The 23,790-nt window shown below is 29.5% G+C and overlaps 3 protein-coding genes across 7 annotated transcripts; 2 read left to right on the top strand and 1 right to left on the bottom strand.

Moving 5' to 3' along the window:
- Nucleotides 1–79: 79 nt before the first annotated feature.
- Nucleotides 80–11,875, bottom strand: LOC145938574 (tubulin gamma-2 chain-like). 5 transcript variants are annotated; one of them, XM_083042304.1, is made up of 13 exons: nt 11,737–11,875; nt 11,373–11,599; nt 10,949–11,229; nt 10,713–10,843; nt 10,261–10,347; nt 9,153–9,351; nt 2,482–2,684; nt 2,235–2,381; nt 1,935–2,071; nt 1,553–1,859; nt 1,006–1,137; nt 632–814; nt 88–505 (listed from the first exon to the last, which is right to left on the bottom strand). In XM_083042304.1, exons 7-13 carry the CDS (start codon nt 2,500–2,502, stop codon nt 302–304), a joined length of 1,131 nt encoding a protein of 376 aa, XP_082898430.1. In that variant the 5' UTR covers nt 2,503–2,684; nt 9,153–9,351; nt 10,261–10,347; nt 10,713–10,843; nt 10,949–11,229; nt 11,373–11,599; nt 11,737–11,875; the 3' UTR covers nt 88–301. The 5 variants fall into 5 exon arrangements, with proteins under 5 accessions (XP_082898428.1, XP_082898430.1, XP_082898431.1 ...); XM_083042305.1 differs by lacking the exons at nt 9,153–9,351; nt 10,261–10,347; nt 10,713–10,843; ... (1 more) ...; nt 11,373–11,599; nt 11,737–11,875 and adding exons at nt 3,048–3,114; nt 3,434–3,453; XM_083042302.1 differs by lacking the exons at nt 9,153–9,351; nt 10,261–10,347; nt 10,713–10,843; ... (1 more) ...; nt 11,373–11,599; nt 11,737–11,875 and adding an exon at nt 2,936–3,025 and having other exon boundaries at nt 80–505.
- A 1,105-nt stretch (nt 11,876–12,980) lies between these two features.
- Bor (ATPase family AAA domain containing bor) lies at nt 12,981–15,908 on the top strand. Its single transcript, XM_083042902.1, has 4 exons — nt 12,981–13,299; nt 13,821–14,295; nt 14,368–15,391; nt 15,545–15,908. Exons 1-4 carry the CDS (start codon nt 13,095–13,097, stop codon nt 15,677–15,679), a joined length of 1,839 nt encoding a protein of 612 aa, XP_082899028.1. The 5' UTR covers nt 12,981–13,094; the 3' UTR covers nt 15,680–15,908.
- Nucleotides 15,909–18,725: 2,817 nt separating this feature from the next.
- LOC145938954 (scavenger receptor class B member 1) lies at nt 18,726–23,413 on the top strand. Its single transcript, XM_083042904.1, has 4 exons — nt 18,726–19,880; nt 20,518–20,792; nt 21,143–21,389; nt 21,640–23,413. The coding sequence occupies exons 1-4, from the start codon at nt 19,191–19,193 to the stop codon at nt 21,958–21,960; spliced, it is 1,533 nt and encodes a 510-aa protein (XP_082899030.1). The 5' UTR covers nt 18,726–19,190; the 3' UTR covers nt 21,961–23,413.
- The last annotated feature ends 377 nt before the right edge of the window (nt 23,414–23,790 follow it).

The raw sequence follows: 23,790 nt of genomic DNA on the forward strand, positions 1-23,790 counted from the left end.
AATATTTATTTCGAGTAATATTTAATAAATAAAATATTTATTTCAGGTAACAATATATTTTCTAATATAAAATAATCAGAAATATCAGAATGGAATTATAAAAAATTAGTCACTCGCATTATATTTTCTAAAATTCTAGAATAATAATCTTAGAAAAAAAATATTTAATTTTGAAAACAAGCAATAGAAATATTTTTCTTCTAATATATAATATTTTATATAATATTTATAATATTATATATATAATATAATATAATTTTATATTTATGATCACACTTATATTTTGTATTTCTTAGATATTTTATGTATCTGTTTTGCTTGGATTCCAACTAAGATAATCGAGTTGAGTTGCAGCCTGATACTCCTTCACTAAATATTCTACGACTTCTCGCGAATTATCCAATTCGTCAAGATTGTCTTCAAACATTTTTTCTTTACGAAATTGTTCCAGAAACGCTTCTCGCTTACGCAATTTATCATATTGTTGTAAGACTCCGTCAAAAAGCTAAAAAATATATACATATATATATATATTATGTTTATCAGCATTAAGTTTTAATCAATATTGCAAATCACATATTGTGATCAATTTTAATGGCTGTGTAATATTGGATGGGAATAAAATACTCACTGACGATATATTAGTATGATTAGCTAACATCAAACCAGAAACGCGATGTGTACTTTGTATATAAGGAGATTTTTTTGAAAGAGCTACTTGTATACTAGCTGGACCCCAAGGAATAAACTGTGCAAGTTTTCGTTCTCTAATCCTTTGTAAAGATTTATGCACTTGTGTTGGATCTACTTCACCCTAAAATATATTATTAAATATATTTTTTAATTATATCTTTTAATATATTATATCTTTTGTACCAAGTGTTTTATAACTTGTATGTCTGATTCTTAAGTGAATTTCAAGATAATCATAATTTTAAATCATTTTAAAGTTCCATAAAAGAATAGATCAAGCTTAAATTTTAGATTATTTTTAAGGAATGTTACCTGAATTATATTTAAGATAGATATATAACAATGAGATGCATTTCTATCTAATGCTGTGGAAACCATCATATTTTTTGGTTGCAGTAATCGTCGCATTACATCCAAAACAGATGTTTTCCTTACAGATGGCTCCTGTTTTTAAACAATACTTTTTATGAATACATCATAATTACAAAGTTTAGTCATAATTAGCAATATATGAGATAATTTTTCTTTTACGTGACAATTATATGTAACAAGCCTTAAAGTTTAAATCAGATTGAACTTTGATAAATACAGATTATATACTAAATATACAATACACACACATGTGTGCGCGCATATATATTATAATTTCAATGTATATTAGCAAATGTTATCTATTTTATAAATGGATATAAATAATCATTAGCAAGGTTCAAAAGTTACCGTCTCTTATGGCTGACTTTCTAAAGAAGTCTATTATCATTCAAACTCAACTGCAACATTGTCATAATAATACTTTTACTTAACATGCTGTAAGCCAACCATAAGAGATGATAAATTCTGAATTCTGATTCTTAGTTACCTCTTGATCAGTTGTAAGTGGAGTGTATCCAGTCATTAGGAAATGTAAGCGAGGAGTTGGTATGAGCGGTGCAATCAAACCAACTAAATCATTATTCATATACAAAGGATATCTCAAAGTGGCTGTACTGGCGGATATTATTGTCGAAACAAGTTTATTAATATGTGTGAAGCTGGGATTCTGAATATGTAATCTATCTGAAGCAATTCTATTCAAAGCAGTATTATCTAAAACCACCACACAATCCGCACATTGAGTCAGCCTTTTTAATGTTAGCAATGAATTATATGGCTGTACTACAACATCGCTATAATAAAAATTTGATTGTTAAATACGAATAATTGAAATGTTAAATTCGAATTGTTTTTCAGTACATATTTACCTTATCTCATCTTGATTTGGAAAGACACTGTATGTCTGCATTAATTTCTTAGGAAATCTGTCGGCAAGAGATTCTAACATGAAAGATCCCAAACCAGAACCTGTACCTCCCGCTATCGAATGGCACAAAACGAAACCCTATATAAGACAAAACCCTTCAATAGTATTTAAAAAATTTTAAACCTGTATATAACTCTATATGACAAGAAATTAACACTAATCTTTTCATATGTTTATTATAGACATGAGACTAAAATCATATATTATTAATGATAAAATGTAAAAGAATAAAAATAATTACTTCCAAGCTGTCACTGTTATCAACTTCTCTATCCAGTATATCAAAGATTTCTTCCTGTAATTTTTCACCCTGATAGTATCCAGATGCCCAGTTATTTCCAGCGCCTCCCCCATGTTTTGATAAATAGATATTTTCAGGATTGTACAGCTTGTAACAATTTAAAAAATGTTGATTTTTATATGTAAATTATAAAATAACTATATAGGTATATAAAAAGAATATATAAAAATTATAAGATGCGTATTACCTTTGAATATGAAGAATTCATAATAGTATGAATAACCCTGGGCTCTAAATCTAATAACACAGCTCGTGGTATGTAATGCTCATCATCTGCTTGATAAAAAAAGACATCCTTTCTATCCGTTCCCTCTATTGCATAATCTTCCAAGATTCCTTCTGGGCTGATTCCATGCTCTGTGCATAATCTCTTCCAAAACTCAAATCCAACTATAAATAAAATGTATAAAAATATATAAATTTTATTCTAAGAAAGAAAATATATAGGTTTTATTACAAATTATAATAAAAAAGAAATTTTAAGTTTGTAAAATTGAGGCATAATGTAAAAAAAAAGACGATAAAGATATTCGTTATTTTCATATTTGCAAGTGTTTGGAAATATCGTAGCATTTGTATCAAAAAATTATAAAACGTATGAAAAGGATTTATATTATATGAGACAAAATAACATGTAATACTTTGATTGCCACATTGGCCAAGCTGCAAAGTTATCACCTCGCTTGGCATTTTAACGTTCTAACAATTCAAATATAAATCACTTTATTTTCTTGATACGAAAAAACCACCTACAACTGTATAGGCTGCTTTCAGCAGAGGAAATGGCTCAGTGAGTGCTTTCAGCGGTTTACTGTATCTGCTGATCATGAGTGTTATTGTTTTTTCTTTTGACCTTTTAAAGTAAATGCTTTCTAGAAATATTCTAATAATAAAAGTGCGAGATAGTCTGTACAGACTATCTCGCACTTTTATTATTAGAATATTACTAGAATATTACAAAGCACGCGTTACATTTGTATCTTTATGGTATTATTTAAATAAATTGCAATTAAAAATCCCAAACTTAGAAGAAAGAAATGCTTTTGTCAATGCATAAAAGTAAAATTATATACTGATAAATATAAATATGCACATTCTATTTTTAATTTACGAATTTATCACATAAAATTTTGCATTACTATAAGGTTCCACTGATCTCTTTGTAAAACATATTCTTCTAACTCAGATACATAAAACAGAAGATAAACATAAATGTACATACATATTCATATATATGCATAAACATAAATGTACATACATATTCATATATATGCATAATCATAAATGTACATACATATTCATATATATGCATAATCATAAATGTACATACATATTCATATATATGCATAATCATAAATGTACATACATATTCATATATATGCATAAACATAAATGTACATACATATTCATATATATGCATAAACATAAATGTACATACATATTCATATATATGCATAAACATAAATGTACATACATATTCATATATATGCATAAACATAAATGTACATACATATTCATATATATGCATAAACATAAATGTACATACATATTCATATATATGCATAATCATAAATGTACATACATATTCATATATATGCATAAACATAAATGTACATACATATTCATATATATGCATAAACATAAATGTACATACATATTCATATATATGCATAAACATAAATGTACATACATATTCATATATATGCATAAACATAAATGTACATACATATTCATATATATGCATAAACATAAATGTACATACATATTCATATATATGCATAAACATAAATGTACATACATATTCATATATATGCATAAACATAAATGTACATACATATTCATATATATGCATAAACATAAATGTACATACATATTCATATATATGCATAAACATAAATGTACATACATATTCATATATATGCATAAACATAAATGTACATACATATTCATATATATGCATAAACATAAATGTACATACATATTCATATATATGCATAAACATAAATGTACATACATATTCATATATATGCATAAACATAAATGTACATACATATTCATATATATGCATAAACATAAATGTACATACATATTCATATATATGCATAAACATAAATGTACATACATATTCATATATATGCATAAACATAAATGTACATACATATTCATATATATGCATAAACATAAATGTACATACATATTCATATATATGCATAAACATAAATGTACATACATATTCATATATATGCATAAACATAAATGTACATACATATTCATATATATGCATAAACATAAATGTACATACATATTCATATATATGCATAAACATAAATGTACATACATATTCATATATATGCATAAACATAAATGTACATACATATTCATATATATGCATAATCATAAATGTACATACATATTCATATATATGCATAAACATAAATGTACATACATATTCATATATATGCATAATCATAAATGTACATACATATTCATATATATGCATAAACATAAATGTACATACATATTCATATATATGCATAAACATAAATGTACATACATATTCATATATATGCATAAACATAAATGTACATACATATTCATATATATGCATAAACATAAATGTACATACATATTCATATATATGCATAAACATAAATGTACATACATATTCATATATATGCATAATCATAAATGTACATACATATTCATATATATGCATAATCATAAATGTACATACATATTCATATATATGCATAATCATAAATGTACATACATATTCATATATATGCATAAACATAAATGTACATACATATTCATATATATGCATAATCATAAATGTACATACATATTCATATATATGCATAAACATAAATGTACATACATATTCATATATATGCATAAACATAAATGTACATACATATTCATATATATGCATAAACATAAATGTACATACATATTCATATATATGCATAAACATAAATGTACATACATATTCATATATATGCATAATCATAAATGTACATACATATTCATATATATGCATAATCATAAATGTACATACATATTCATATATATGCATAATCATAAATGTACATACATATTCATATATATGCATAATCATAAATGTACATACATATTCATATATATGCATAATCATAAATGTACATACATATTCATATATATGCATAATCATAAATGTACATACATATTCATATATATGCATAATCATAAATGTACATACATATTCATATATATGCATAATCATAAATGTACATACATATTCATATATATGCATAAACATAAATGTACATACATATTCATATATATGCATAAACATAAATGTACATACATATTCATATATATGCATAAACATAAATGTACATACATATTCATATATATGCATAAACATAAATGTACATACATATTCATATATATGCATAAACATAAATGTACATACATATTCATATATATGCATAAACATAAATGTACATACATATTCATATATATGCATAATCATAAATGTACATACCTATTCATATATATGCATAATCATAAATGTACATACATATTCATATATATGCATAATCATAAATGTACATACATATTCATATATATGCATAATCATAAATGTACATACATATTCATATATATGCATAAACATAAATGTACATACATATTCATATATATGCATAAACATAAATGTACATACATATTCATATATATGCATAAACATAAATGTACATACATATTCATATATATGCATAAACATAAATGTACATACATATTCATATATATGCATAAACATAAATGTACATACATATTCATATATATGCATAAACATAAATGTACATACATATTCATATATATGCATAAACATAAATGTACATACATATTCATATATATGCATAAACATAAATGTACATACATATTCATATATATGCATAAACATAAATGTACATACATATTCATATATATGCATAAACATAAATGTACATACATATTCATATATATGCATAAACATAAATGTACATACATATTCATATATATGCATAAACATAAATGTACATACATATTCATATATATGCATAAACATAAATGTACATACATATTCATATATATGCATAAACATAAATGTACATACATATTCATATATATGCATAAACATAAATGTACATACATATTCATATATATGCATAAACATAAATGTACATACATATTCATATATATGCATAAACATAAATGTACATACATATTCATATATATGCATAAACATAAATGTACATACATATTCATATATATGCATAAACATAAATGTACATACATATTCATATATATGCATAAACATAAATGTACATACATATTCATATATATGCATAAACATAAATGTACATACATATTCATATATATGCATAAACATAAATGTACATACATATTCATATATATGCATAAACATAAATGTACATACATATTCATATATATGCATAAACATAAATGTACATACATATTCATATATATGCATAAACATAAATGTACATACATATTCATATATATGCATAAACATAAATGTACATACATATTCATATATATGCATAAACATAAATGTACATACATATTCATATATATGCATAAACATAAATGTACATACATATTCATATATATGCATAATCATAAATGTACATACATATTCATATATATGCATAAACATAAATGTACATACATATTCATATATATGCATAATCATAAATGTACATACATATTCATATATATGCATAATCATAAATGTACATACATATTCATATATATGCATAATCATAAATGTACATACATATTCATATATATGCATAAACATAAATGTACATACATATTCATATATATGCATAATCATAAATGTACATACATATTCATATATATGCATAAACATAAATGTACATACATATTCATATATATGCATAAACATAAATGTACATACATATTCATATATATGCATAATCATAAATGTACATACATATTCATATATATGCATAATCATAAATGTACATACATATTCATATATATGCATAATCATAAATGTACATACATATTCATATATATGCATAAACATAAATGTACATACATATTCATATATATGCATAAACATAAATGTACATACATATTCATATATATGCATAAACATAAATGTACATACATATTCATATATATGCATAAACATAAATGTACATACATATTCATATATATGCATAAACATAAATGTACATACATATTCATATATATGCATAATCATAAATGTACATACATATTCATATATATGCATAATCATAAATGTACATACATATTCATATATATGCATAATCATAAATGTACATACATATTCATATATATGCATAATCATAAATGTACATACATATTCATATATATGCATAATCATAAATGTACATACATATTCATATATATGCATAATCATAAATGTACATACATATTCATATATATGCATAATCATAAATGTACATACATATTCATATATATGCATAATCATAAATGTACATACATATTCATATATATGCATAATCATAAATGTACATACATATTCATATATATGCATAAACATAAATGTACATACATATTCATATATATGCATAAACATAAATGTACATACATATTCATATATATGCATAAACATAAATGTACATACATATTCATATATATGCATAAACATAAATGTACATACATATTCATATATATGCATAAACATAAATGTACATACATATTCATATATATGCATAAACATAAATGTACATACATATTCATATATATGCATAAACATAAATGTACATACATATTCATATATATGCATAAACATAAATGTACATACATATTCATATATATGCATAAACATAAATGTACATACATATTCATATATATGCATAAACATAAATGTACATACATATTCATATATATGCATAAACATAAATGTACATACATATTCATATATATGCATAAACATAAATGTACATACATATTCATATATATGCATAAACATAAATGTACATACATATTCATATATATGCATAATCATAAATGTACATACATATTCATATATATGCATAAACATAAATGTACATACATATTCATATATATGCATAATCATAAATGTACATACATATTCATATATATGCATAATCATAAATGTACATACATATTCATATATATGCATAATCATAAATGTACATACATATTCATATATATGCATAAACATAAATGTACATACATATTCATATATATGCATAAACATAAATGTACATACATATTCATATATATGCATAAACATAAATGTACATACATATTCATATATATGCATAAACATAAATGTACATACATATTCATATATATGCATAAACATAAATGTACATACATATTCATATATATGCATAATCATAAATGTACATACATATTCATATATATGCATAATCATAAATGTACATACATATTCATATATATGCATAATCATAAATGTACATACATATTCATATATATGCATAAACATAAATGTACATACATATTCATATATATGCATAAACATAAATGTACATACATATTCATATATATGCATAAACATAAATGTACATACATATTCATATATATGCATAATCATAAATGTACATACATATTCATATATATGCATAATCATAAATGTACATACATATTCATATATATGCATAATCATAAATGTACATACATATTCATATATATGCATAAACATAAATGTACATACATATTCATATATATGCATAAACATAAATGTACATACATATTCATATATATGCATAATCATAAATGTACATACATATTCCAGATGCGTACTACCTTTGAATATGAAAAATTCATAATAGTATAACCCTGGGCTCTAAATCTAATAACACAGCTCGTGGTACGTAATGCTCATCATCTGCTTGATAAAAAAAGACATCCTTTCTATCCGTTCCCTCTATTGCATAATCTTCCAAGATTCCTTCTGGGCTGATTCCATGCTCTGTGCATAATCTCTTCCAAAACTCAAATCCAACTATAAATAAAATGTATAAAAATATATAAATTTTATTCTAAGAAAGAAAATATATAGGTTTTATTACAAATTATAATAAAAGAGAAATTTTAAGTTTGTAAAATTGAGGCATAATGTAAAAAAAAAGACGATAAAGATATTCGTTATTTTCATATTTGCAAGTGTTTGGAAATATCGTAGCATTTGTATCAAAAAATTATAAAACGTATGAAAAGGATTTATATTATATGAGACAAAATAACATGTAATACTTTGATTGCCACATTGGCCAAGCTGCAAAGTTATCACCTCGCTTGACATTTTAACGTTCTAACAATTCAAATATAAATCACTTTATTTTCTTGATGAAAAAACCACACACAACTGTACAGGCTGCTTTCAGCAGAAGAAATGGCTCAGTGAGTGCTTTACGTTATGCTTTCAGCGGTTTACTGTTTCTACTGATCATTGTTATTGTTTTTTTCTTTTGACCTTTTAAAGTAAATGCTTTCAGTCTCTACAGACTATCTCGCACTTTTATTACTAGAATATTACAAAACACGCGTTACATTTGTTTCTTTATGGTATTATTTAATTAAATTGCAATTAAAAATCCCAAACTTAAAAGAAAGAAATGTTTTTGTCAATGCATAAAAGTAAAATTATATACTGATAAATATAAATATGCACATTTTATTTTTAAGTTACGAATTTATCACATAAAATTTTGCATTACTATAAAGTTCCACTGATATCTTTGTAAAACTTTTATTCTTCTAACTCAGAAATAAATTTTCAAGCATATTAAAAGATACATTACTGCGTTTGCACTATTCACATTTTTTCGCAAAATCTTCTAATAACTTTAATGTGTATTTTCGAAGATATCTAAAGGTGCACATTATTGCTTGTGTAAAGTGCATTACTTACTTCTTCGCGAAATATATTTTCCGAATAATTCAGACGAACTTTTGAGAGTATGAAAAGACGCGTATTACTGCACGTCAACAGCATTATCTGTAAATTAATAGAATATATGAAAATTAATTATATCTAAAAATAAATATCTTAATAAATTTCCAAAGTTTGAAAATTGTATATAATACAAAAAAAACTTAATAAATATTTCCAAAGAAATGAAAATTAATTTTATATCTAAATATTATATATCTAAATAAATTTCCAAGTTTTCATATAAATATTAAAAATACATTTTTAAAATACTTATCTTTATTTTATATAATTGATACTGTGCTATATAAATTGTTTTACTTTCTATTCTTTTTTTTACATAAATAATACTTTGTAGAAAAATTTTACATAATACTTCAGAGATATACTTGTTTGAAAAATGAATACTTACGCATAAAATGAATACTTACATAACTTTCATCATAAGGATCTTCTGGATCTCCTAAAGATCATTTTTGAATATGAACATTATGGGTTCCAATAATACTGAACAACTCAAGTTGAAACAAGCTCAAAGATGCTATTAGCATTCATCGCCCACCTGTCGCATAAGTTTCGGTACAGTTTTATATATAAATTTGTATATAAGGGAGGAAAATATATATATATATAACTCTTTTTATAAGAAAAGTGAAAAGAGAGATACCTGTATTTTTTTCTGTTTGTTGTTTTGGCTTTTTAACAATAAATGTTCTCTCCTACACACATTTAAATCCACATGATAGAAATATATCTTTATTTGAGAGATCCAAAAGCAACTCATCCTCCAATTTGTTAATGGGATTTGCACAATTTGTATGGAAACAGATTTTTGTAAAAGCCAGAAAAATGTCTGCGTGACATCTGCACTGCCATAATTCATATGTACTTGTGTATCCTTGGGAGAAATTGCGTCTTCCATATATGATATCTTCTGCGTTTCAACACCTATCATAAATCCAAATATGCAATCAAACAGTGCATCCACATGATCTTATCAATAATATAAAAGTAATAGAAATATTTTAATTTTCAAATTATTTGTTAAAATATAACAGTTGATTAACAGAATTGTAAAGTGCTTGTGATACCTGCAGCAGAGACTCTTCCATTGCTTGCATCAATTCCTTCGTTTATAAAAAAACAATGTTGATAACAAAATCCTGTCCCCATATCACACTTGTTTATATTTATTAATATTACGGCTAATAGCAGAAAACATTTGTACTTTATTATACTTTGCAAATATCTCCTTGCCACTGCATGTAATGAAGATACATAGAGCCAGAATGAATAACAATGTTTGTGCTTGGATTTGCTGAAAAAAAAAAAAACATTTATTATTATGTATATTTGAGAATAAACAAATATAAAACAATATATGAAATATATCGAAAAATTTACTAATATTTATCTCACTGTAAGTATATATATTTTTAATGAAGGTATAATTACTTTTGCATCCTGATAAATCGCCATTTTCTCGCAATATAATATTATAATAATAATTGATAACACTTTGAGTATTTTATTTTTCTTCTTTTATTATATCAATTTTCTTTTAAAATGCAGTATTTTTTTTCTTTTTCTTTTTTTCTCCTTATTTCGGCATTTTATTACAATTTTCGCGTAAAAGCTGTCATCGATATTTCACATCATGACTAAATATTTTAATAATTGTTAATAACAACGTTCATAGTAATACATATTGTATTTTTTATTATTATGAATTTTTAATTTACGAGTATCATCAATTTGTAAAAATTATTTAGCATTATTTAAAAAATTTAATTTAATTTAAAACAGGTTATGTATGTGCCACGTGTCTCTTAAGACGTTCGAAAAATCGTCCGAGTTAATAGGAACACATGTTATGCAAAGAGGTTGTTCGAAGTAACGTCGGTAATGAAGGTTGGTAAATTATCGACGTTATTATCGACGTTATTATCGATAAATTACCAACCTCTATTACCGACGTTACTTCGATCAACCTCTTTGCATAACATGTATTCCTATTAACTCAAATGATTTTTCGGACCTGAAAAGACACATATTGCTACACTATACCTCTTTGCAATATATGTTCCCCTATTAACTCAGACGATTTTTCGAGCGTAATAAGTCACATATATTATTGCTCGTTAATTATTTATCTCTTCGCAAAATATAATCTATTAATTTAGATGACTTATCGAAGATATTAAAACATTATATTAATTGCACGTTAATTGCATTAATAATTATCTGTAATATTTATCTGTAAATTAATTTAAAAAAATATATGAAAACTGATTTTTCTCGCGGATTGTGCCACTGAATAAACGCAAGAGTTCTGAGATTATAAATCAAATAAATAAATAAAAATCGCTAATCGACAAGCCGTTAAATGAAAAATAGAATTAGTAAGAAATTAGTAGAATTAATGGTGTTTTATTATTAAATGTATATTTTTCTGTTTTCTGTACAATTTATTGTAATCACGGTCTTACATAAATAAAAATTAATTAAATTATATATTATTACAATAAAAAAATATAAATAATAAAAATAAATAATAGATATATATATATTTATATTATAAATAAAATTTAAACTACATTATTATATTATTTTTTACGTATTATTAATCAATAATAATTTAAATAAACTGTGTGTGTGTTGGATTTCTCGCGCATGCGCGTGGAATTTATATTCGGGGAATCAGCGCACACGTGACAGACGTCCGAGGCGGCGTCGCGTGTGTCGTGCAAGAGGGAAGCGTGCGATAACCTAGTTCGGAACACGCCGGTCGGTCGCAGGGAAAGACAAAAAAAATGTCGTGGTTATTCGGCTACCGTAATTCGCAGCCGCCACAGGATTTCTCGCAATTCGTGCAACCGCCGCCACCAGCTGCCGGTGGCGGCGGCGACGGCGGTCCTCCGTCGAAGACGTACAGCAATACTCAAATGGAAGCGTACAGATTCGACTCGGCCGCCCTGGAACGGGCCGCCACGGCTGCCAAGGACCTCGAACGATCCAGTACGTTTCTTTCTCTTTGTCATTCTCTCGCGCGAAAGTGATTCCACGCGCGAATTACGTAAGCGTGATTTTTGAGGTTAGGATAAGCGCGCACACGAGGAACCACGTCCTCGCGTGCGCGAATGATGCAACTTTCCGCGGCGAATTCACCGATTGATCCGGCGAATAAAGATTTTTCCGGAATGTCGAAGACACGGATCTTCGTAAATGATACTGACGAACCGATGACAATATATCATTATTATTGACTGTCTGCTAATTTGTTACTTGTCGTTTGCGACTTTATTTGCTCCAATATTTTATAGAAAGTATATATTAAATATATATTATTAAAATCATTTTCTGTAACAATAGTATATTTTAATTTTAGAAATTTATATATATATAATATATGGTTGATTATATTGTTATAAATTAAATTGATACTTAAATTTGTTAATTTGTCAATTGTTGAAAATGTCAAAGATATTTTTACAATGAGATTATATAAATATACTTATGATAAAATAATTTAATTATAGAACATGCAACAGAGGCTTTGGATCTGTCTAAAATGCAAGAAACCACAAGACAAGTGGAATTGCAGACTGAAATGAAAAAGTACGAAGCCAGTATTGAACAACTTAAGGCGGAGCAAAAGCGAGTGGAAGGTGATGAAAGAAGGAAAACCATGCAAGAGGAGACAAAGCAGCATCAAATGAGAGCACAATATCAAGATCAGTTAGCTAGAAAGCGTTACGAGGATCAATTAATCCAGCAACAAAAGATGAACGATGAAAATCTGAGAAGACAAGAGGAATCGATAGCGAAACAAGAAGCCATGAGGAAAGCTACGATAGAGCACGAGATGGATTTGAGGCACAAGAACGAGATGAGGAAACTAGAAGCGGAATTAAAGGCCAAAGCAAAGATTGATAGAGAAAATCAAGATCTTAATCTGGAACAAATCAGATTGAAAGCCTCGGAGAAGAGGATTACCGTTTTAGAATCTATCAAGTAAGCAACCAACATTATTCGCATTTGAGATTATAGTTATAAATTTAATTTCATAATTATTATATCTTTCAGAACAGCCGGTTCAGTATTAGGTTCGGGTGCCAAAGCCCTGTTGGAAGATTGGGACAAGATCCTCGCGGCAGCGGGCGGTCTGTCTCTCATTGCCTTCGGAATATACACTGCCAAGAGCTCGACCAGCGTGGCGTCGCGTTACATCGAGTCTCGCTTAGGGAAACCGTCGTTGGTGCGCGAGACATCCAGATTTACGTTCGTCGATACCATCCAGCATCCAATTCAAGCGGTGAAGAAGCTGAAGAGCAAACAGACCGACGCGCTGTCCGGCGTGATTCTCGCGCCGAAGCTCGAGGAGAGGCTGCGCGACGTCGCGATAGCCACGAAAAATACCAAATACAATCGCGGCATGTACAGAAACATACTGATGCACGGTCCGCCAGGAACCGGCAAGACCATGTTCGCGAAGAAGCTGGCGGAACACTCTGGTATGGATTATGCGATCGTGACAGGGGGCGATCTGGCGCCGTTGGGTAGAGACGGCGTGACTGCCATTCACAAGGTGTTCGATTGGGCGTTGACATCCCGAAAGGGACTGCTGCTGTTCATCGATGAGGCGGACGCGTTCCTGAGAAAGCGCTCGAGCGAGCATATCTCGGAGGATCTCCGGGCGATGCTGAACGCGTTTCTGTACAGGACCGGTGAGCAAAGTAATAAGTTTATGCTGGTGCTCGCGTCAAACACGCCCGAGCAGTTCGACTGGGCGGTAAATGATCGACTGGATGAGATGGTGGAGTTCCGTCTTCCGGGTCGCGAGGAACGCGAGCGTCTAGTCCGCCTGTACTTTGACAAGTTCGTTCTGCAGCCGGCGATCGCGGGTAATAAGAGACTGAAAGTCGCGCAATTTGACTACAGCTCGCTGTGTAGCAAGATGGCCGATCTGGCAGAAGGAATGTCTGGCCGAGAGTTGGCAAAACTCGGAGTCACCTGGCAAGCAGCGGCCTATGCCTCGGAGGACGGTGTGTTGACGGAAAAGATGGTCATGGACAGGTGTCTCGAAGCCATCAAGCAGCACAAACAGAAGGTGTTTTATAATATTTAACGACGCAAAATCCTAAACTCGTGTAAAAGATATTTAACATATTTTATTACGGCGTTCTTGTCAAACATGTGTTTGTATTTTATGAAATTATATATGGAATTTATTTATGATATGTTGTGCTTATACATGTTACAGGTACAATGGCAAAGCGAACAAGAGAGGCAGGAATCGAAGTCGATATATGCCACGGAGGACGACGCGGTTGTCCGTTCGACGACTTCGAAATCTCCAGCGATAGAATATCCGGGAACCACAATAGCCTCAGCCTAGATCATTGAATTATCGACGATCTTTGAAGGATAAGGCTAATAGCGAGATCAATAAAATATATGGAAGGGGTAAAAGGTAAAAGTACAAATGCCGCCCAGAAAAAAATTATTCTGGCGATTTTTGTATTGTAAAACGCAGGTAAATTCATGGAGCTCTCGATTGATCGCAAATTGATCACTTGTTACAAATGTACATTTATATAGGACAATTAAATCGTAATTCTATAATACTTTTCATCGTCCTTCATCATTCCCTTGTGATAGCATATGGAAATTTGTAATGATCAATCCTCGTAAATTATACGGATAATTTTTTTTATCGCCGGCTTCAAGAAGAATAGTAATTATGTATAATTTATATATGTTTACTGAAAAAAAGGAAGCGAATATCGAAGTTTTTGCCGTCATAACAATGACATAGACAGATATACCTTTGAAGCCAACAAAATGATTTGAAATTTAATTAATTCCTATCATTTCTGCAGTAATTGAGATTAATTAAACTTCAAGGAACGTTAAAGATATTTTATATATATGTGACATTTTCTATACTTGAGCATATATTTCCTTATCAATTATATTTTCACTTTTTTCAGAAAATGGGACGAGATTAAATACCATTGTAAAAATACTATCGCGATTATTTCTGTGTCAAGAAAATAACAAAAAGATTTTACGACCTTTTTGCAGTCAGTACATGTAAATCCGTTTATCGATTTATCTTTTCTATTTTGAGAAAATAAGAGGTATTTTAACGTAGTATACTTGTCAAAAAGAAATCGCGCATCCATTTGGCCTCTCATAAATTCTTGTGACAAGATTATTATTATCGTCGTTCGCAATTTATCACTATCCCGACAACGTTACGACATGCGAGATTATTCGATTCGACAAATTATCAAATCGCCCCTCTCACCATCGGTGTCGTCCTATCGATGATGATTTTTTTTCTACAATTTCGTTATACAAACGCGTCAGACGTTCTTGGCATGATCACGTTACTAGGGCCCCGTTACATTTGCGTAATTTATATGTACACGCGACCGTGATAAGAGCTGCTGGCTTATCGTCGTGCGACGCGTCGTTAAGGACATCGTAAGAGAAAGCCACGAAGATGGTATACGCGGGTGAAGAGGCCATCCGCTAGTCATAACACAATAATATTTAACTTGATGGAACATCTCGGATAGACGTGTTTCATGTCACGCCGAACAATTAGTATGCATCGAAAAAAAAAAGCAACACAAATTGCATCGCATTATTGTTTGTCAGATATCAGCGAAACTCGATAAAAAGTGATAGAATTGTTATAAAAAAATTATGTATATAAATTATTTAAAAATGCTTGTTATGCTTTTCGTATATTTTTAAGGTCAATCGCGATAAAATGGAAAACAATGTATAGGAAAATTATGTAATGTTATTCGCGGTCTAGAGTTTCAAAATTTTAATAATTAATACAGTAAATGAATTAAAATCTTTCTCTCTTTTTTTTCTAAAATATTTAAATTATACATATGTTTCTTTCTTTTTTTAAACATTTTTAAATTTTATATTGTATGCAAAAATTTAGAACAAATTTGGATAATTTTTTCTAAAAAAATATTAATTACTAAATTTATAAGAAAAACTAAATAGTTAAACAGAGAACATATGGAATTTTGGAAATTGATATTTTCTTGTTGATTATTTTATTATCTTTTTGCGATATTATTTAATTCGCTAATTGAAAGTGAAAGGCGCCGCAGCATCCATGAACATATAATGAATGAAAACATCGGCGTAAATATCGAAAAGATACATTTCTTAGAAATTATATTTCAACATGCAAAATCATCGAATCTGTAATATGATTTGCGTAAGTAGCATTATCTGTTAAAAGGCTTTCTTTTTGTACTTGTTTGCTTCGTTAGGATTACAAGATTTTGTAAAAATTACTGTAATATTTTGACTTAGATAATTTCACCGTAGATAGTATATATATATGTATTATGTTCAAGAGTAGAAATGTCATTCTCTGTATAACATCTTGACATTATATCTGCACGGAATCTTACATCCTTTCGACATTATTATATATTTCTTTCATCCATTCAGTGCATGATTTTAATGAGAGTGTGATAAAACATTTTTACGTAAAAATCCTTACATAAAACTAGATCAGCGATCTACACTATCATTACGATCGTAAATCACTAAATAATTATATGGCTCTAATGGAATTAGCATTTAATTATACTAAATATACTACTGTTTTTTACTTTATTATGTAAATATAATTATATGTCTCATACGTGTGCTGATTATTTGTGCTGAGAATGAAAGTTTTAATACATTTTTCCATAAAACATCAATTTAAAAAAAAGACACATAGGTATGTAGCGGAAAATTATTCAGATCATTTATTATTCTACAGTGTCAGACTTTTGATCTATATATATTTCACTCTTGTATATATACATATATACATATATATAACTATAAGACAGCCTCGACGTTTCCTTCGGACTTTCCTAAGTGGGGAGATATCTAGAATGTTTTTTCCGTCTGCTAATGATAAATCGTGTCGTACGATCCCCCATCCGGCACAGCCTCCTATTTAACTCGTACGATAATGAATCGAATGATACATATTACGTTCACACTCGTGTGGGTGCGAAAATAAACCCTATCTTTCTGAGGAAACCTGCACTTTAGCGAAGGGTTAAACACCCGCCAATATATATATATATGACAGGTCAACAGCGACCTTGATAGTGCATTCTTTTTATTTTTTTTATTATCTTTTATTCTTTCTCACTTTTTCCTTTCTCTTGAATATTTTTATATCTTTCGAAATGTTATTTGGAATTTGACAAAATAAGACATTGATGCGACGTTTTTAATGCGACTGTTTATCTTTAAGCATTACGATACAAAAAAAAAATTCTTTTATTTTATCTTTAAAGAATCTCAGAGTTTTTTCGAAGTTTTACTTGCACATGTGTGTAAACTATCTTCTATCTCTATAGGTAATCTTTAAATATCTGTCCGTGGTATTCAAGCACCTGAAAAAGAGTAAGGGGGAAAAAATGTATACAGAAAGCGTCGCGTCTCTGAACTTGTTGCCGACCTATGTATCGAGGTGTTAAACATCAGAGGTCATCTTTGCGACAGGGTTATCATTGGATTAAAAAAAAAAGTGGGGAGATTTTTGTACGTCGTAAGCTGTAACTTAAGCGTCAGTCCGACGAAAACGTTGTCCGTCGACGACTCTTCCGTCAATGTCGATTTATCTGCTTGCGCTTCCACGATTTCGTCAAAGTTCTTATCTGATGCGTGGAGGAATCCTAGCTATTCGTCTTCCGCTCTACGCATTCGAGAGATTAAGCCATTCGCAAGATTAACTTCAACTTTTCGACGAGAAAACTCTTCAGAGAGGTATTTACTTTCGGTCGCGAGAGTTCAAACCGATCTTTCTGTCTCTTGATCGTCTAATTTAACGTTGAGAAGAGAGAGACTATTGAATCGACATGACAATTTCGGTGGCCGAGACGGCCCTCGACATCGAAAAGAAGGCGATCATCAAGCATTGCGCTCGACGCAATCGTCTTCATAGCTGGCTGACTTGGATCTATTGCGGCTTCTTCCTGATGAGCTTCACGAGTTTCTACGCCTTCTGGTACACCGACACGTTCTCCAACTATTATGTGCTTTCGCAGCTGAAGCTGTTGAACGGCAGTCGCACCTTCGACTGGTGGCAACATCCCCCTGTCAAGATCCAGTACAGGATTCGCATCTTCAATTATACAAACGTGAAGGAGTTCGAAGCCGGCATAGCGAGCAAGTTGCGCGTCCAGGAGCTCGGTCCTTACGTCTATCGGGAGACGAAGAATCGTGTGAACGTGGTGCTGCACGAGAACAGCACGGTGACATTCCAGGAGGAGAGATCGTACGAGTGGATAGGTGGTAGACCCGAGAATGACATCGTCGTGGTACCGAATATGCCCTTGATGTTCGCCACCGCGTTCGTCCGGGATCTGAGTTTCGCGGTGCGTTTCCTTACCAATACGGTGTTAGCGAGCCTACAAGAGCGAACCTTCATCAATCAGACGGTCGGCGGCTACCTCTGGGGATACGAAACCCGTCTCTTTGATATGGCCAAAGCGGTGATAATGCTCAAGCAAAACATATCGTTCGACAAGTTTGGCTTGTTAGTTACAGTACGTATAATCGCAGAAAGATTTTTATTATAATATTAATATGAACGACAGAGTGTTTTTCACAATATGTTTAATGAAAAAGTCTATTTTTAAATGATATATTTTTATTTTTTACGGTATAATATACCTATATTTATTTTTACATAAAAAAATAAAATAAAAGCAAGCTCACAGAAAAAATGTTTTATAAGTGATGTATGTAAGAAACTTCGCTAACGTATTCGATATAAGAAATTCACTTGCTTTATTGCGAATATTCATATTATTTTTATATAATAAATATGCACGCATATTTTCTATGAACTGGAACAACTCGCAATATTAACAAGAAAAAACAAGTATTTATGACAGAAGTATTTTATGTAAAATGTTTATGTGACTTGCTCTAATTATTTCTTCTATCATATATCGTATTCTAACAATAAGAGAATAAAAAATAAATCTCGTATATTCCAGTTCTCGCAGAAAATAGATATTACAATAGAAATAATGATTCTATCGTGGCATCTGATAAAAATATATTATCTTGAGAATGAAAAGAAATCTTGAATCTCGAGATTACTCTTTTTTTTCCAAACAATATATGTATATATAGCTAACAATAAGTCTTTCAATCGCGCATCTATTATGATTGCAGAAAAATGGTGTCAATAAGGATCGCATCACGATGAACACGGGATCGCGAAGTCTCGACGATCTCGGCATGATCGAACGAGTGAATGGAATAGACAATCGGAAAATTTGGGGTGATGAGAAATGCGATAGAATCATGGGCAGCGATGGTAGCATGTTTCCACCACACTTAATAAAAAACACAAGCAACACTCTTTACGTATATTCTCATGAAATATGCAGGAATATACCCTTTCGTTTCACCGAACAAGTGACCACCTACGGCATACCTTCTCTAAGGTAAAGAAAGAGGCTTTTATTTTATAGAATATTAAATTATTAAATTATTATTAGAATTATTAAATTAATATTAGATTATTAAATTATTTTTAGAATATTTTATTTAATTAATATCTTTATTATTCTTAAATAATCTATTTATATTCGTTTACTTAATCAAATTTTATTTGCTTCTATAATATAATTAAACGATTTTTTACATGCTTATTTTATATTTATATAAATTGTGAAGTAAATTTAGTAAGGTCTAATTGTAAAAAAAAAGAGCTTTCAATAGCTTCTATTAAAAATTGTAAATTAATTAAAGATCAACCGTCTTTACACACATGTACAATTTTCGTTTGTCTCAGGTATAAATTCACACCCGACGCGTTTAATTCTTCGCACACGCAAAACAAGTGTTTTTGCCCGAAAATAGACGGCTCGAGAAGAGTTTGTCCTCCCGCGGGACTCTTCAATATTTCAGCTTGCACTTTTAACTCACCCTTACTCTCGTCATTTCCGCATTTTTATGGCGCCGACAAGTCCTTACTGAAGCAAATAGACGGCTTGAATCCTCGTCAGGAAGATCATGAGTGTTACGTAGATATGCATCCGGTATGTATCTCGACGCTCTAATCCTATATAAATATTCTTATGTTAATGATCTTTGATTGTGTTATTGATATATATTTAGATATCAAAAAATCTTAACTAATCTTGCAACTAATTAGTACGATTTTAAAAAGTTAATGGCAATAGCATCGTAATTTATGTTGAGAGATATTGGAAAGTAGCACATTCCTATTTTTCATCACTTCTGCGATTAAAAACAAAAAAAAAAATCAAATAAAATTTTTGCCTTTAGCGTTTAGCGATTCCCATGGCCGGTTGGTCGAGATTGCAAATGAATCTGGAGGTGCGAAAAGCGATTGGCGTACCGTTTCTCGGGAAATTGAAGGACGGCATGATTCTTCCGCTTATCTGGATAGAGATCGGGACGGACGAGATTCCAGAACCGTTGTTGGAGATCCTTCGATCCGCCCATTTCACCGCGACCAATGTGGAAATGGCTTTGCAATGGTGCAGCCTCATAGCCATGATACTCTCCTTGAGCGCGCTCGTTACCTGTCTTTGGAAATATCGCGTCCAACGGGACGAGATTTTTCCCAAAAAATCGTCCGGTTAAAACAATCTTCTCGCATCGTTTTCCGATCGACGGAAACCGATTGGGAAAAAATAGATATAAATATGTGGGGAGAGTGCATTCAAGAAGATGAATTCTGAGGTAACGAATGTCTAAGAAAGATTAATTTTTTAAACATTTCGAGACGCCTCTTAAATTTTCTTTAGAAATTTTTGAACTCGCGTGTTTGAGTCGATATTCGACTTGAATAGAAAAGATTATTATGCTATTGTATAAATTATTAGGCTTCTGCGAAATTGCAAGCGGGAATTTACAACAACTTGCATGCAGAACTCAGTAACGTTAATAATATTGTGTAATTAAAATAATGTATCGACATTGTTGGCAAGTTATGTCAAGCAATTCGATACGGAGAGATTCTGTCATTGTTATTTATAGGAACAATATAATAATAACATATTATATATACATATCATTGATTGACAGATGACGCGAAAAGTACAGAAATATATATCTCCCGTATCAAATATTTAATTAACAATGTATCGCTTTAACAAAGTTCGTTGCCAAATTGTTTGCCAGTGATTTTTACATTTTACGAATAATTAGGACAAGATTTTCACTTCTTACAGTAAATATTTTTAAAAAATTACGAATAAAAATATTAGTCTATTTATTAAGTTAAAGAGAGAATATTTCTTTCTTTCTTTCTTATATTGTAGAAACGTAGCTAAAACAACGAGAAAATTAAAAAAGAGGAGCATTAACATATCAAAACAAATATTTAAGCTAGTTATATAAACAATGTGATAAGAAGTCTAGTTTACTTGTATTGCAGAATTGCAATTTAAGGCGTGATGGCGATAATTATATAATCGATACAAAAAGATCGGACGACGAAGAGCGCGTAAAGATAAGAGTGGATTTTACGCTTCATATCAATGGACCAGCGATTCTTACAATAAGTTATTGACGTACCGCGTTTTGCATTGTGAAAACAAGAAACACCCGCAACGCGGCCAAGTTGTGATTAAGGCTTTAGTGCTACGAAATTACATGTAATTACGTAGACGGCTGCAATCCGTCGCGACATTACATTTGTCGTATTATTATCAAATAGTTGCCGTCCGCAACAGTGTGTTATACGTGCGCGCGGCGGTACATATCATGTTACCAATGTAATGAACAACTGTACTTAAAAATTAAGTGGTAACACGTAGGCAGTACGTATTACATACGACAATTCAATTAGCTAGTTATCTCGAGATACTATGTAAGGTGCTTCAATATAAATTTTAAGTTTTTTATTTGGCTTTTGCGACACTCGCGATATTTAACCGATATATGTACATATACGTTACTTTTTCTAATTAAAATTAAAACGAAGAAGAGAGAAACACGCAATCTTCTCTCTTGGCTCGATATGAAAAAAGTATGTATATATATAAATGTCATATATTTTCATTTTACTAGAGATTAAAAAAATTTTATTAGATTCTTTATTTGTTCGCAGTCCTTTTTTTACGTATCGCAGGTGCTTCGATTTTCACTCATCGTGTCATTTTTTTCGGTAATCGTGATTCAAATGAATCATTATCGCTTGATTTATTAATTAATTTATCCATGTGCATATCTATCGGACTTGTATTCATCGTTAATATGCTGATAATTCTTATAACGATATATTTCCAAGAAGCAAAATGAATGTTTATATAATTTTTTAAACCCCGAAAAAACTTGGTTATGCAAAAAAAACTGGCTCTTGCCGCGTGTTACACGTATAAAAACACACATTGTCGATCAGTTGTGTGCGTGGGCGATAACGCATATAATAATATTATAATAACATTTGCGTGTCGCAATATGCCAGCG

The sequence above is a fragment of the Prenolepis imparis genome, unplaced genomic scaffold (assembly GCF_030444845.1).
Source record: "Prenolepis imparis isolate NDT839.2.m4 unplaced genomic scaffold, iyPreImpa1.0 SCAF_7, whole genome shotgun sequence".
Lineage (NCBI taxonomy): Eukaryota > Metazoa > Arthropoda > Insecta > Hymenoptera > Formicidae > Prenolepis > Prenolepis imparis.

Bases quoted from the DNA above. Each gene is read 5' to 3' on its own strand.
- LOC145938954 (XM_083042904.1), top strand. From the start codon at position 19,191: ATGACAATTTCGGTGGCCGAGACGGCCCTCGACATCGAAAAGAAGGCG. The intron at 19,881-20,517 runs GTACGTATAATC...TTATGATTGCAG, and splicing joins AGTTTGGCTTGTTAGTTACA to AAAAATGGTGTCAATAAGGA. The intron at 20,793-21,142 runs GTAAAGAAAGAG...CGTTTGTCTCAG, and splicing joins TACGGCATACCTTCTCTAAG to GTATAAATTCACACCCGACG.
- LOC145938574 (XM_083042302.1), bottom strand. From the start codon at position 2,984: ATGCCAAGCGAGGTGATAACTTTGCAGCTTGGCCAATGTGGCAATCAA. The intron at 2,382-2,481 runs GTAATACGCATC...AATTGTTACAAG, and splicing joins TGAATTCTTCATATTCAAAG to CTGTACAATCCTGAAAATAT. The intron at 506-631 runs GTGAGTATTTTA...TATATTTTTTAG, and splicing joins ATCATACTAATATATCGTCA to CTTTTTGACGGAGTCTTACA.
- Bor (XM_083042902.1), top strand. From the start codon at position 13,095: ATGTCGTGGTTATTCGGCTACCGTAATTCGCAGCCGCCACAGGATTTC. The intron at 13,300-13,820 runs GTACGTTTCTTT...ATTTAATTATAG, and splicing joins CAAGGACCTCGAACGATCCA to AACATGCAACAGAGGCTTTG. The intron at 15,392-15,544 runs GTGTTTTATAAT...TACATGTTACAG, and splicing joins TCAAGCAGCACAAACAGAAG to GTACAATGGCAAAGCGAACA.